Source organism: Ranitomeya variabilis, chromosome 4, assembly GCF_051348905.1.
Source record: "Ranitomeya variabilis isolate aRanVar5 chromosome 4, aRanVar5.hap1, whole genome shotgun sequence".
NCBI lineage: Eukaryota > Metazoa > Chordata > Amphibia > Anura > Dendrobatidae > Ranitomeya > Ranitomeya variabilis.
Genome location: NC_135235.1, coordinates 635,390,953 through 635,404,522, shown reverse-complemented (window position 1 = coordinate 635,404,522; position 13,570 = coordinate 635,390,953). Strand labels below are relative to the sequence as shown.

At 46.4% G+C, this 13,570-nt stretch overlaps 1 protein-coding gene across 3 annotated transcripts in view; it reads right to left on the bottom strand.

The window, feature by feature from the left end:
- Positions 1-13,357, bottom strand: part of LOC143767299 (gastrula zinc finger protein XlCGF66.1-like) — a 34,874-nt gene extending 21,517 nt beyond the window's left edge. Inside the window, exons 1-7 of one of the 3 annotated variants that reach the window (XM_077255527.1) lie at positions 13,295-13,354; positions 9,528-9,620; positions 3,571-3,720; positions 3,262-3,441; positions 3,064-3,187; positions 2,883-2,980; positions 2,386-2,467 (exon numbers count right to left, since the gene is read on the bottom strand). In XM_077255527.1, coding sequence (XP_077111642.1) covers positions 2,386-2,467; positions 2,883-2,980; positions 3,064-3,187; positions 3,262-3,441; positions 3,571-3,648 — 562 coding nt within the window. In that variant the 5' untranslated portion in view covers positions 3,649-3,720; positions 9,528-9,620; positions 13,295-13,354. Of the gene's footprint in view, positions 1-2,385; positions 2,468-2,882; positions 2,981-3,063; positions 3,188-3,261; positions 3,442-3,570; positions 3,721-9,527; positions 9,953-13,294 lie in introns of those variants that run through there. The other 2 variants (XM_077255528.1, XM_077255526.1) reach the window with 2 other exon arrangements.
- Positions 13,358-13,570: the final 213 nt, after the last annotated feature.

Here is a 13,570-nt window from a genome sequence, read left to right as displayed (position 1 = left end):
CGCTGTAGGAATTGTTCTTCTTGTCAATTACACATAGTGGGGAAAAAAAATTAAAATCGGAGCGGTATTGCATTCTGTTAGGGAATTAATCACATGCCGCACCAAACAATTAATTTGTGATTTATTGTCCGTGATGTTCTTTCTATATTGGTAAAACAATCAGACCTATGTATATTAGATTTAGAGAAGATTCTAATTCAATAATAACAGGAAAAAGATCATTATGATTAATAAAGTATGTCAAAGAGGTACATAATGCAGATCCAAATGTTTTGAGGTTCGCAGGAATTGAACATATAGAATACCCCAGAATGGGTGGTGATCTTAATAGATTACCATTAAGAAAAGAAGGAAAATGGATTCTTGATACCGATGCTCATTGTCCACTCAGTTTGAAAGATAAACTGGATATGTCAGTATGGTTATAACCAAGGTATTACCTGCAATTATGTATGTATTTATTTCAGGTGTTACTTTCACAGTTATGTGTTTAACCACTCCCCAATCCTTGTTAAAAGGAAGTGTTGTAACATCCTGGCTAGTATGGACCCGTAAAAGAGCATGAACAGTGCGAAACGGCGGTAGTCCGTCAGGTTTTTCTATCTGCTCACTCCCCTGCCATCTGCACACTGCACTTTGATATGGTGTGGATGTTATTCTAATATGGATTAAAAGAAGTTTAACATCAAGGACAGGGTGAGTACTCCATAGATCTGCCTAGGGCTCTCCACTCCCCCTTCTCTAGTGTTAGGTTCCCCTCCCCTTATCCTTTTGTGTTGCACTTAGTCTTTCCTACACTGTGTGTGACAGTAGCGCTCAGGATTAATGTGATCCCAGGTGTTATCTAAAATGTTTCCAATAAAAGCTTCAACTCAATCCACAAAATAAACAAAAAAAACCCCAAACCCTCACTCAGGTCTGTCAATGGACATATAGGGGACTTCCATGTTACTGGCAGCACAAAGGCTCTGGAAAAGCAAAATGGCTCCTCACCCCCCCCCCCCAAAAAAAAAAAAATAAAATAAAATAAAAAAATCACCAAATTATGTGCTCCCAAATTCAAATGCCCCTACCCTTCTAGGATATTGGCGCACTCAGGAGAAATTGCACACCAAACTGAGGCCCATTTTTTCCTATTAGCCCTTATAGAAATTAAAAGATTTGGGCTAAAATAACATGTAAGGCTACTTTCACACTAGCGTCGGGAACAACCCGTCGCTGTGTGTCGGGCCGCCGTTCCCGACGCTAGCGTGGTCTCCGCCGCACAACGGGGGCAGCGGATGCATTTTTCCCACGCATCCGCTGCCCCATTGTGAGGTGCGGGGAAGTGCGGGGAGGTGGGGGCGTAACGTTGTAAAAAACATGTAACGTTTTTTTCTCCCGACGGTCCGCTACCACACGCCCAAGCGTCGCAAAACGGACGCAACGTTTGGCAATGCGTCGCAAATGCATCGCTAATGTTAGTCTATGACGAAAAAACGTATCCAGCAAGAACTTTTGCTGGATGCGTATTTTCGGCAAAACGACGCATTTGCGACGTATTGCAGTTAACGCTAGTGTGAAAGTAGCCTTAGTGGTAAAAATGTAATTATTCTTTCTTCACCGCCCAATGGTATACAATTCTGTGAGGCACATGTGGTGTCAATGTAATCACTGCAAACCTAGATGAATTAATTGGGGATGTACTTTGTGAAATGGCATCATTTATGTTGGGGTCTGCTTCTCCAGCACCTCAGGAGCTCCTCCAATGTGACATGGCACCCTCAAACCAGTCCAGTAAAATCTGAACTCCAATATGGTGCCTCTTCCCTTCTGAGCTTTGCACTGTGCCTCAAATGTAGTATTCCCCCAGATATGGGGTATCGGCGTACTCAGGAGAAACTGAACAACAAATTGTATGGTCCAGTTTCTCCTGTGAAAATGAAAAATATGGGGCTAAATCAACATTTTTGGTTTTGGCTTACAAATACTGAAGGAAAATACTGACCAAATACTGAACATGATAACATGGGCTTAGGCTACGTTCCCACAATGAACTTTTGGTGCGTTTTTGATGTTGCAGGATTTCTGCACCTATTGCTAAAATTAGATTGTGGCACTTGTGTTTTTTTATTGCATTTTATAAACATGCATTTTTATGGCTTTCTTTTCTGTTTGGTTTGTCATGCTGTAAATAAAGTTTTCTGGTATTTTGATTTCACTGAACTTCATTGACATACTTAGGTGCGGATTACCTGCGCTTTAAGTGTGTTTTCCACAGCAGAAACACATTAAAAACCCATGTATGTTTTTTATCTGTGGAGTTCCGCATCCAATTTAAGTCTATAGGGAAAATATGCACAGAAAAGTCAGTATCTCCATCTGCATTTAGTGATCACTACTCACCAGTGTGATTATCTGTATTAATCTCCTCTTTACACCGCTCATCACCCCTCACATATGTATTAACATGGGTCAGATCTTCACCCTGAAACAAAGATTGTAAAAGTCATAGACAGATGGAGAAGTCAACATGAACATGAAGACCATAATGACATCAGTAGTTATCACATAGTTGGAGGTCTCCTGTATAAATCCAGCCTGTTAGACCTAATTCTAACCACCAGTCTCCATAACCAGAAAATTGTGAGAGACAATCTATTTAGTAGCAAATCGCATCTCCACTGAAGACAGACATTGAAGTTCCTGCCCAAATATGAGCAAACTTTCAAACTCAAATTTCAGCGAACAAATACAGAGTGAAATTAAAGATAAATTCAATTTACCTCAAAACCAATTCATACATCTCTAAATGATGGAAAATAAATCACAACTGAGTACAAGACATTCAAAACCTTCTCTACATCATAGTGGAGATCTCATGACACCTTCTCTCCATCTACCTGATGATCCTGAGGAACATTGGGATCTTCTTGTTTACAGTCCTGTGGAAGAAGAGGACAGGGACATCTCTCTGGTGTTGTCCTCTCACTGGATAGAACTGAAAGAAATACATACAGGGACTGAATTCATTCATTACATACAGATAATTATAGGCTGTGTGTATTTAGTGCTGTCTATTACCTGGTGATGTGAGGGGCTGGGGAACCTCCATCATGACGTCCTTGTACAGATCTTTGTGTCCTTCTAAATACTCCCACTCCTCCATGGAGAAATAGACGGTGACATCCTGAGACCTTATAGGAACCTGACACATACAATGATACCGTCATCCCCCCAATCCCTTCATAGCATTACTGTATAATGTCCCAGCATTCCCACCTCTTCAGTCAGCAGCTCAATCATCTTGTAGGTGAGTTCTAGGATCTTCTGGTCATTGATGACCTCATGTATCAGAGGATGAGGTGGAGCCTCCTTGATTGGGCTCAGGGGTCTTCCCCATCCCTCAGACACAGGGGCCTGACAGCGCTCACTAGAGGTCTTCTTCACTACTGTGTAATCCTGGTTATGGAGAGACACATTAATAAATCTCACTACAGACATTTCCAGAGTCCTCACCTCTCCAGTTCTGTCCATCTGTTATTCCCATAGATAAGAATGATGTAATGTGACGTCATCAGAATCTCTCACCTCTCCAGTAAGCCGGAAGAGGATCTCTAGGGTGAGGTGTAATATCCTCTCCTCCATCTTGTCCCTGTCCCTAGCCATCCTTTATGGGACAATCAAGAAAATGATCTTATATAGAAAATCTTTACTGAGAGGATCCGATATTGTAGAGACCTGAATGGGGAGAAGATGATGTAACAGTATTATATTAGAGCACTACTTACTCTCTGGTGCTGTATATATGTACACGCCTTGCATACATATATACAATACAGCACAAAGAAATATAATTTACAGACTAGTACAGAGGGGAGAGGACTCTGTCCTTATGAACTGATTTCAGAGTCTACCAAAATGATGTGAGGAGACATTTTAGGAAACTAGAGATAGGCAAAGCAAGACGGTCTCAGTCCACGTGTCTTTAAAGTGTATGCAAACCAGCTGTGTACTGTCTTAAAGTAACTGTATAACTGGAGTCTATACTCACTGAGGGTACCAGTGTTATGGAAGACATCCTGCCTGGTTCCGGCTTCCCTAAATGACTATCGTCTTGCCTTAACATTGAATGCTATGAAATACATGGAAAGATTAGCGCTTGCTTACTTGAGCCCGAGGGTAAGGGTTTTTGCTGACCCCCTATAGTTTATTTACCAGCATAGATTAAAGGGGGGGACAATGCTGTTATGTCTCTGTTACATAAGGTACATTGGATAACTGACTACTGGTGATGAGCGAGTATACTTGTTACTCAGGTTTTCCCGAGCACGGTCGGGTGGTCTCCGAGTATTTTGTAGGGCTCAGAGATTTCGTTTTCATCGCCCCAGCTGCATGATTTGTGGCTGCCAGACAGGCTGAATACATCAGGGGATTCCCTAACAAACAGGCATTTTTCACATGTATCCAGCCTGGCCAGTAGCCGTAAATCATGCAGCTGAGGCAATGAAAACTAAATGTCCGAGCACTACAAAATACTCGGAGACCACTCGATCATGCTCTGGGAAACCCGAGCAACGAGTATACTCGCTCATCACTACTGACTATGTAGCGCCCCCACTGCCGCAGGGCCGAGGGGTACCCGGTACCGGGCCTCTGAGTCTCTGCTCTGGGGTTGTCACGGTGGCTAGACCCGGCCCGTGACCCTGCTGAGGGGCGTACAGTAATAGATGTGATGGATGTGGATGGTGGTGGTGGTGCGGTGCCGGTCGCAGTAAATAATGAGGACACCAGGTTGCAGTCTCTTTACCTCTTTACTGAAGATCTCTAGGTCCTCAATCCGGAATACGGTTAACCAGGCTGCGCAAGTCCGGCCGGTCCAATGGCACCTCCAGAGTTCTCTTTGCAGGTGGAAATCTGTGCCTTCCTGCTAGCGCTATGTGTTGTGGTCCTTCCCTGCTGTTCTTACGGAAAGTCCCCACAACTGTTGTGTCTGTTTCTTAAGTTCCCTCACAACTCGATTAGATGATGTTCTGCTAATCTTCCGTCCCTCCCTGATGTTACGGTTAGGACGGCACCCGTATGACGGGTAGGCTCGGAGCTCTTCCGGGACCCTAGAGTCGCCCCTCTCCACAATTTGCCCCCTATGTCTTCGTAGGTGATTTAGGTGAGACAGCCCGCCTATGACTGACTGTCCTGCCGTTGGTTTGAAGTATTGCTTAAAGCTAGATGTATGAATACTTCCTCGGCGTTCCGGCCGCCGGTTGTGCGCCTCAGTAGGATGTTGCCTCGGTCTCACAGTACGACTCCTACTGGTATTCTCCTTCTTGCTTTGATCTCGTTTCTCACTCAGCACAATCTATCTCGCTTCTAGTCCTTCCTTGGGCACCGCCGCTATGCTGAGCAGGCACGGTCCCGTGACGTTCTCTCAAGTTGCCAGGCCTCTGTCAGGATCCCACCCCTGACAGGGACCCTACCGAATCTTCCCCCACAACACCCTCTGCCACAAGGTGTTGCCTTGTTCTAACCCAGTCAGCTTTCTGTTCTAACTTCCTGCCTGACCCCCAGTTTTACCAGTATGTGAGGAGTGGCCTAATGAATAGAACCCTTAGCTCCCCCTGAAGGCCCGGCTGTGAAATGTATTGGTGTCTGTGATACCTGGTCAGATGAACTCCTTCAGTGCCATCAGACGTACCATAGCTCCCCTTAGTGGCGGAGCCACAGTACTGCAACGACCAGGACTCTGGGGCGCTGCACTCCCCCCCGGTTAAATCCAGTACTCCTGGACTGGGAAGAAAACAACAATACAGGTTAGCAAAAAGACATACAATTTTGAAAATGCAATAACAATAAGTAAGCTTGAACAGAGCTTCCCTTTATGGGAGGTGAGGACACTTGAACGTTACAAACATGGTTAAACATTATAAATTACAGGCTGTAAACAACTCCTGTTACCCAACCGGGTATTCTACTCAGTGCAAACTTTTGAATAATAAGTTAACATTGTCCTTAAGGACGTACACTTCCTATCCACTAAAGACTTTACTTATAAAACATTATAATATTAATTAACTCTTTCTCTTTCATTCTCCTTCATTAAATCTGCAGGACCGCCTGTCCTAACTGCTCCAGACCTACTGCCTCTCCTTTCTATACAGGACCGCCCCTTTCAGCCCGGGCCTTCTGCCATTTCAACTACTATACATAGTATAGAACATAACATTTACTTTCAGTTTGAAATCACTGAGCCATCCTTACATAGCTCCCAGGAGGACTCACTGACTAACCCCGTACGGGTTCACTCTCTGTCCTCATTTTTCTATCAACATTATCAATCATTTCTTACAATCAACTAGTTGGATACATATAACTTTTACATGTAGGCATCATCATCACTTTCTTTTTGTCAAGACATTATTGCTATCTATCTGTCTTAAAGCAATACCATTCTTTAAGTGCAACAAGTGAACATCCCCTTTAAGAGGGGACCAAGTCTTTATGAGGTAGCAAATCTTCTCAAGCTACCAGTCCATACTCAGCAAAGGCTCCGGTGCGGTATCTTCACAAAGAGTCCTTCTTTAGGTAAAACCAGTAGGGAGCACCTTTAAGAAGGTGCAAACTATTTACAAGCAGTTTGTATCATGCACTGTTCATGATTGCGGCAGTTCTTTGATAACTTGTGCAAATGTAGAAAACAAACAAAAAGCAATAGGGATCCCGGGTCAACAAAGGGATCCCTTTAAGAGTAACCCTAGACGGGTTTTAGCAGCAAAACAGTAGAAACAGTTAATTATTTACAGTTTCAGGTTTCCGAGGTTTAGTTGGACGGCTTCCAGGGCTGCACCTGGCACTTAACCCCTCTTGGCCTGGGAAAAGTGAGGTCCAGGGTTACACCCAGTGCTGGACAAACGCCGTTAATCCGTCTTTCATGTACAGTTAAATGATGCGCAGCGATGGAGGTCCGCGCAGCTTGAGTATGGGCATTTGCTGCAGCAGAGGTAGCGGCTGCTGCAAGATCAGTCACTGGAACGGAATCAGCAGCTGTGGCACTAGCAGTCACTGGAGTGGTGTCGGTCGTCAGGGCAGGGACGTCCTTCATACCTGCTTCAGACGTGGTCCCTCCGGTGCCGGTCTGCTCCGCCTCCGCTGGGGTCTGGAACGCTGGTTGCGGGGCCTTGCGCTGCGGCGTTGTCATCTCCGTTTGCAGCATCTCGCTTTCTGGCAGGGCCTTGCCTTCTGGCTTCGGAGCGCTGGAACTTCTTTCTTGCTCCGGACCAGACGAGGCTACCGACAGACGTCTGGCGAGGCTCCCGATGATGGTCTTCTTCCACCCGGCCTCAGTGCTCAGCTGCGTCTGCAGGGGTTGGCGGATCAGCCTGTCCGCTCCGGTCTGCTGGAGGTCAGCGTCAGCTGTGGAGGTCTGCCTGCGATGCCTCTCCGGGTAGCTGGGGGAGTCCTCGGCTCCGTCCCCACGCTCCTGCTCCGGGTGGCTCGCCATGGCGTCCTCCATGTCGCTGACTTCTTCTTCCTGGTCCTTTTCCCGCTCTCTCCTTCGTGAGCGGTTTCGTTTTCGTTGTCTCCGCCCTCCATTGAGGATTAGGAGGCGGATCTCGGCTGCTGACGGACACGTCCTCACGGTGCTGAAATATTTAGACTGGGCGGCCATTGTCTTTCGCGCTCTTCAGTTTGTTCACGCCCACTTCCACGCCCTTCTTCTTCTACTGCGCTCCTCGTGGCGCTGTAATGGCGGATTTTGGCAGTAAATGGCAATACACAGTCCTTGCAATAAAGCACAGTCCAAGCACAGGAAATCACAGTTCCAAGGCACACATGACCTGATTCTTCAGGCTTAAGTAGATCCTGTTCGTGACGCCAAGTTGTAGCGCCCCCACTGCCGCAGGGCCGAGGGGTACCCGGTACCGGGCCTCTGAGTCTCTGCTCTGGGGTTGTCACGGTGGCTAGACCCGGTCCGTGACCCTGCTGAGGGGCGTACAGTAATAGATGTGATGGATGTGGATGGTGGTGGTGGTGCGGTGCCGGTCGCAGTAAATAATGAGGACACCAGGTTGCAGTCTCTTTACCTCTTTACTGAAGATCTCTAGGTCCTCAATCCGGAATACGGTTAACCAGGCTGCGCAAGTCCGGCCGGTCCAATGGCACCTCCAGAGTTCTCTTTGCAGGTGGAAATCTGTGCCTTCCTGCTAGCGCTATGTGTTGTGGTCCTTCCCTGCTGTTCTTACGGAAAGTCCCCACAACTGTTGTGTCTGTTTCTTAAGTTCCCTCACAACTCGATTAGATGATGTTCTGCTAATCTTCCGTCCCTCCCTGATGTTACGGTTAGGACGGCACCCGTATGACGGGTAGGCTCGGAGCTCTTCCGGGACCCTAGAGTCGCCCCTCTCCACAATTTGCCCCCTATGTCTTCGTAGGTGATTTAGGTGAGACAGCCCGCCTATGACTGACTGTCCTGCCGTTGGTTTGAAGTATTGCTTGAAGCTAGATGTATGAATACTTCCTCGGCGTTCCGGCCGCCGGTTGTGCGCCTCAGTAGGATGTTGCCTCGGTCTCACAGCACGACTCCTACTGGTATTCTCCTTCTTGCTTTGATCTCGTTTCTCACTCAGCACAATCTATCTCGCTTCTAGTCCTTCCTTGGGCACCGCCGCTATGCTGAGCAGGCACGGTCCCGTGACGTTCTCTCAAGTTGCCAGGCCTCTGTCAGGATCCCACCCCTGACAGGGACCCTACCGAATCTTCCCCCACAACACCCTCTGCCACAAGGTGTTGCCTTGTTCTAACCCAGTCAGCTTTCTGTTCTAACTTCCTGCCTGACCCCCAGTTTTACCAGTATGTGAGGAGTGGCCTAATGAATAGAACCCTTAGCTCCCCCTGAAGGCCCGGCTGTGAAATGTATTCGTGTCTGTGATACCTGGTCAGATGAACTCCTTCAGTGCCATCAGACGTACCATAGCTCCCCTTAGTGGCGGAGCCACAGTACTGCAACGACCAGGACTCTGGGGCGCTGCAACTACCTGTCAGACAGACCACAATTTGTACAGATGGGAGCGATTGTGTCTGGCAGATTGTTGAACAGTGTAGGTGCCCCTCACGGAATGGTGCGGTCGCCCTTTATTTTAACGCTGCAGAAGATTTTCAGTAGAAATCAAATTCTTGGATGACTCCGTAGTAGTCGTATGTATTCGTATGTATTCGAGGAGGCTGGGGTTAGGTGGAATATAGAAGGGTTGGGTCGGATTTTTTAGAATGGTGCTGTGACGACAGCATTTAATCTTAATTGTCCAGATGTCTATTTTCAGTTGGTTAAGAACTATATACTGTTGTCATATGAGTCTTAAGGCTTAAGGCTGTTATTTGTCTCTTATATCAGCTCCTACAGCTTATTGTCTGCTATCTTTGCAAGACAGAGATGCATGGTCATTGAACAATGGATGTTTGATATATGTTGATTGACCAATATGTGGGACCCTATGGCTTGATGACTTGCAAAACAGAGGCGTAAAAACTATGCAAATTGATTAAATACTCACATAATGCAAGTTATTCTCATGACATCTTCCTCTTGACCTCTGGATGATGAATTGAAGGACAATATTTGTGATCTATATAATGGTGATATGCTTCTGTAACAAGAGATTCAGAGAACCAGAGATTCCTTACAAAATCACAGCCAGAAACACTCTACAAGAGAACAGCCATGGCTCCATCACGAGAGACATAGATTTGAAATTGTACAGGAAGCCAGCATAGGGGACCATGGACGCGGCTGTAATAGAGATCTGCTTCATTTACCATCACTGAGCCCATAGATACGTTTGGGGACATCAGGATTTGGACCCACCAGTAATCGGAGTCTCATGGATACATTTGGGGAAGCCAGGATTGGGATAAACCAGGCACCTGGCTCCATGGAGATGTTCAGAGAAGGTAGGTCGTGATCCTCCGGACACCTGGCCTTGTACCCCTATGGACTGTCAGCTTCCTAAGCTTGTCGTTACCTCCTCTCTGTGCGTGCCACAGGCTAGGGTAGTCGGCCCTTGAACTCGCAGCTGGTTTTTACCCCAGTGATTTAGCAGAAGGGTGACTGTAAATTTGCACCATCTTGAGTATTTTGCTGGGACTGTTCTGTGTGTTATTTGCCTGTTTCGTGGTTCAATAAAGTGTTGCCACACTGTTTTACCCTCACCCCGTGTTGTCTGAGTAGTATTATGCCCATGGTAAAGTACGGAGGTGGCGGGGATTCGGCTGTATTGTTGAAACGCGTGTTTCAAGGCAGAGGTTAAGGGCACAGGTGGAGGTCCTAGAGGAGGAGGCAGAAGCAGTGGAGGAAGTGTTAAATGTAGAGGTTTGTCCTGCAAGCCTCCTGGATTCCAAGACTTGTGGAGCCCTTGGCCATGTTTACTCATCCTAATGTCTGTGGTGAAATGCACCCTGGCAGACACAGATTTAGTCAATGAACATCTGATGTTGTCTGTGTCATGCTGGTGTAGCGCAGGAACATCTTTCTTAGAAAAGTAATGGCGACTGGGCAATTGGTACTGGAGGACTGTGACAGCCATCAGCTTTCGGGAACCATCTGTATCTATCAGGCTGAAAGGCAGCATTTCCGTGGCCAACAGATTGGAGATGGTGATGTTCAACCTCTTAGCTTTGTCATGCGTAGCAGGAAACAATCTTTTATGTGACCACAACTGCAGAACCATGCTGAGAGAGGGCAGAGTACGGTGAACCTGACAAACTGCAGGACCGTGAGAGAGTTGCAGGCGGAGATGTTACAGAGGATTGAGAAAGTTGTGGTTTGCTCGTTCTCTGAGATCAGTCAAAAACAGCAGGCATGTCCGCTTCCGTTGCAGCTGACGGCGGGCTCTCAGTCAGTGTGACTGGAGTGGTTAAAGAACCCAAGGTTCTGCGGTGGTAGACCTGCGTCTCAATAGTTGACACGGCTAATAAATGACGTTAGGAACACAAGAATTTTTTGGTGGCCTCTGGATAAGGCCTCTATAACACACTAGATGCTACAAACTATTTTAAAGTCAGGTCCCGTACTGTATGACATTAGGAACACAAGAATTTTTGGGTGGCCTCTGGATCAAGCCTCTACAGCTTAATTTCAACCCAACAAAATTACAAAGTGTGATACGGCGGGCTGTCTAACGTTTTGCAACTGAAAAATTAGAATTTTGTTTAATGTGACTTAGGTCTGCAGTTTGGTATCACCACAGCACTAAATGACAAGGTGGGATACAGCAGGCTGTTTCACATTTAGCTAGTGAAAAAATATTAATTAGAAAGCTATACTCATGCATGGAGCACAATAGAAGCAGTGCACAACACACTTGTAGGATATGTGCCCTGCTGTCTTTGTCTGTGGACGTCAGTAATGGCCAAAAAAAGTGCTGAAAGGTAAATTTTATAGCCACACTGGACACTATCTAGCTACACTATCTGACATACAACCGCCTAGCTAACTAGCTAAAATCTTGCTGCTAACAGTGCCAGCATCAGGAGCAGCCTGTCTTTGCTGTTACAGTGTCAACATGGCGCTAAAACAAGATGTCTGCTAGTTATATGGAGAGGGACATGTGAATTCAGCAGTCAATGACACAAGCTGTTGTGTCAGGACATTGTGGGTGTTTCCTGCGCCCTGAATGGCTAGCTGCAATGTGCACACATAAAGTTAGGAAGAAAACAAAATGACTGTTTACAAGAACTCAGCGCCTCTGAGCTCTGCAAACCACCTCCCCTCATCAAACACATGCCAAACGCTCATGATACACCACCATTATCGTTGCTAAAGTGCTGAAAATATTGTCCCGCACTTTTTTACCGAATGTTACCGATTTTATAAAATTTTGCTTGTGTTTCCGATCATGAATCCGAATGTGCCATATTTGTGCTGTATTTATGTTTGCCGATCGTTTTCCGAATAAATTTGGTCATCACTAGTCACGGGGTTACCATGACAAAAAGCAGCCAGAAGACCGCAGCATCTGATTACTTCTACTCCTGCACTGAAAAGAAGCACTTCACCTTCTTTTTAAATGCTGTTAAATACTTTTGGCAGAACAGGGGTTAGTCGGCCATGTTGGGAGCTCTGGGAGTCTGAGCTCTCAGCTGAGCTTGGTTAGCCACTGCTATCCACTATATAATCTGGGTCCTGACTGACACACATGGTCAGTGCTAGCTTATGCTCATGGCTTGGAGGATAGTTGTTTGGCGGTTATATCAGGAGTTTGGTGGATTTATCTGTGACTGTTGCATGGGTTTGTAAGTGTGATAATTCCCTCTCCTTCTCTTATATTGTATTTTCTCCATCCTCCACTCCCCATCCCTCTGTTATATGTGAGTGAATATTTGTATGCCTCGTATTTTCAGTTGACTTTGCTAATGTTGCCTTCTTCATCTGGTTGGTGTACTGTGGTGCACGGTTGCACCCCACTTCCCTGAGTGAAGGGTGGATTCAGGAGATAAGGCAAGATACGTGGCCCTGGCATCTTCACCTGCAGAAGTATCCCATGGAATAAGGTGAGCTAGTGCGGTCCCTAGTGTTAGTGACAGGGAAGGAGCGACTGGTCCCTGGTCACCTGACAACAGAGTCGTGACATAGTCATTTAATGTGTGCAGCTAAATATTAGAAATGTTCTACCAGTCTTTAGTGGCAAGTGCCACCTTTTTCACAATGTAGGGGATTTAGTGAGCTGGTGTCTGATGCTAATAAAGATAAATAAGCTTAGCAAGAAGGCAAGCTCGGCTGTTGGCCGCCATCTTGATACTTTTGACGAGGTAGTGGAGGAAAGAATTCAGAAAAAATGTTTGGCGATAATAAGCAATAACACACAGCCATTATATAAGCTGTTTATGAGACGGAGGAGGAGCACCTTCATTGACCGTCTAATCCCAATAAGGGTACATGTCCATGATCAGGAATAGAAGCATTTGTGATACGCACTTGTCTTTTAGAACTATGCGGATTTACCGCATCTAATGAATGTCTATTCAGGGAAACCTACAGAAATGGCTGGTGCCGAAGCAATGGGAATGTACAACAACGAGCTGAGTGGGAGCTTCTCCGAGTGACCGGTGTATTATTGGCTAATGGGGAGTGGTGCTGAGGGGCCATGACTAGGATTCTCCTGTTATGTAGTCACTCAGGTCTGTGCTCTGCTGATACTGGGATTCCCCTCAGGATCAATAATGCGAATCACATGGATCCAATCTACAGCCTCATTAATCAGAGACTGCAGGAAATCTCCAGGAACCAAGCAGCGACTGAGAGAATTCTCCTCTAATAACTCACCTGTCGTCTCCTCAGGTCCATCAGCAGCTTCTCGTGAGGGAAACCTGTGCGCACAGGGCCTGTGATGAGGTCACAGGAGGGGAGGAGTCAGGGGTCACATGATCAGGGGCCTCAGTGTCTGCAGGACTCTGCTGTGCTGGTTGTCATGGTGCTGGATGAGGGGAAGTTTATGTGTGGGGTCAGGCTTCTTTCACATTTCCGTCAGTAGTCATAAAGCTTCGGCGCGACGTACCGACGGACATTTGGGAAATAGTGGATAATGTGTGCAGCGGATGC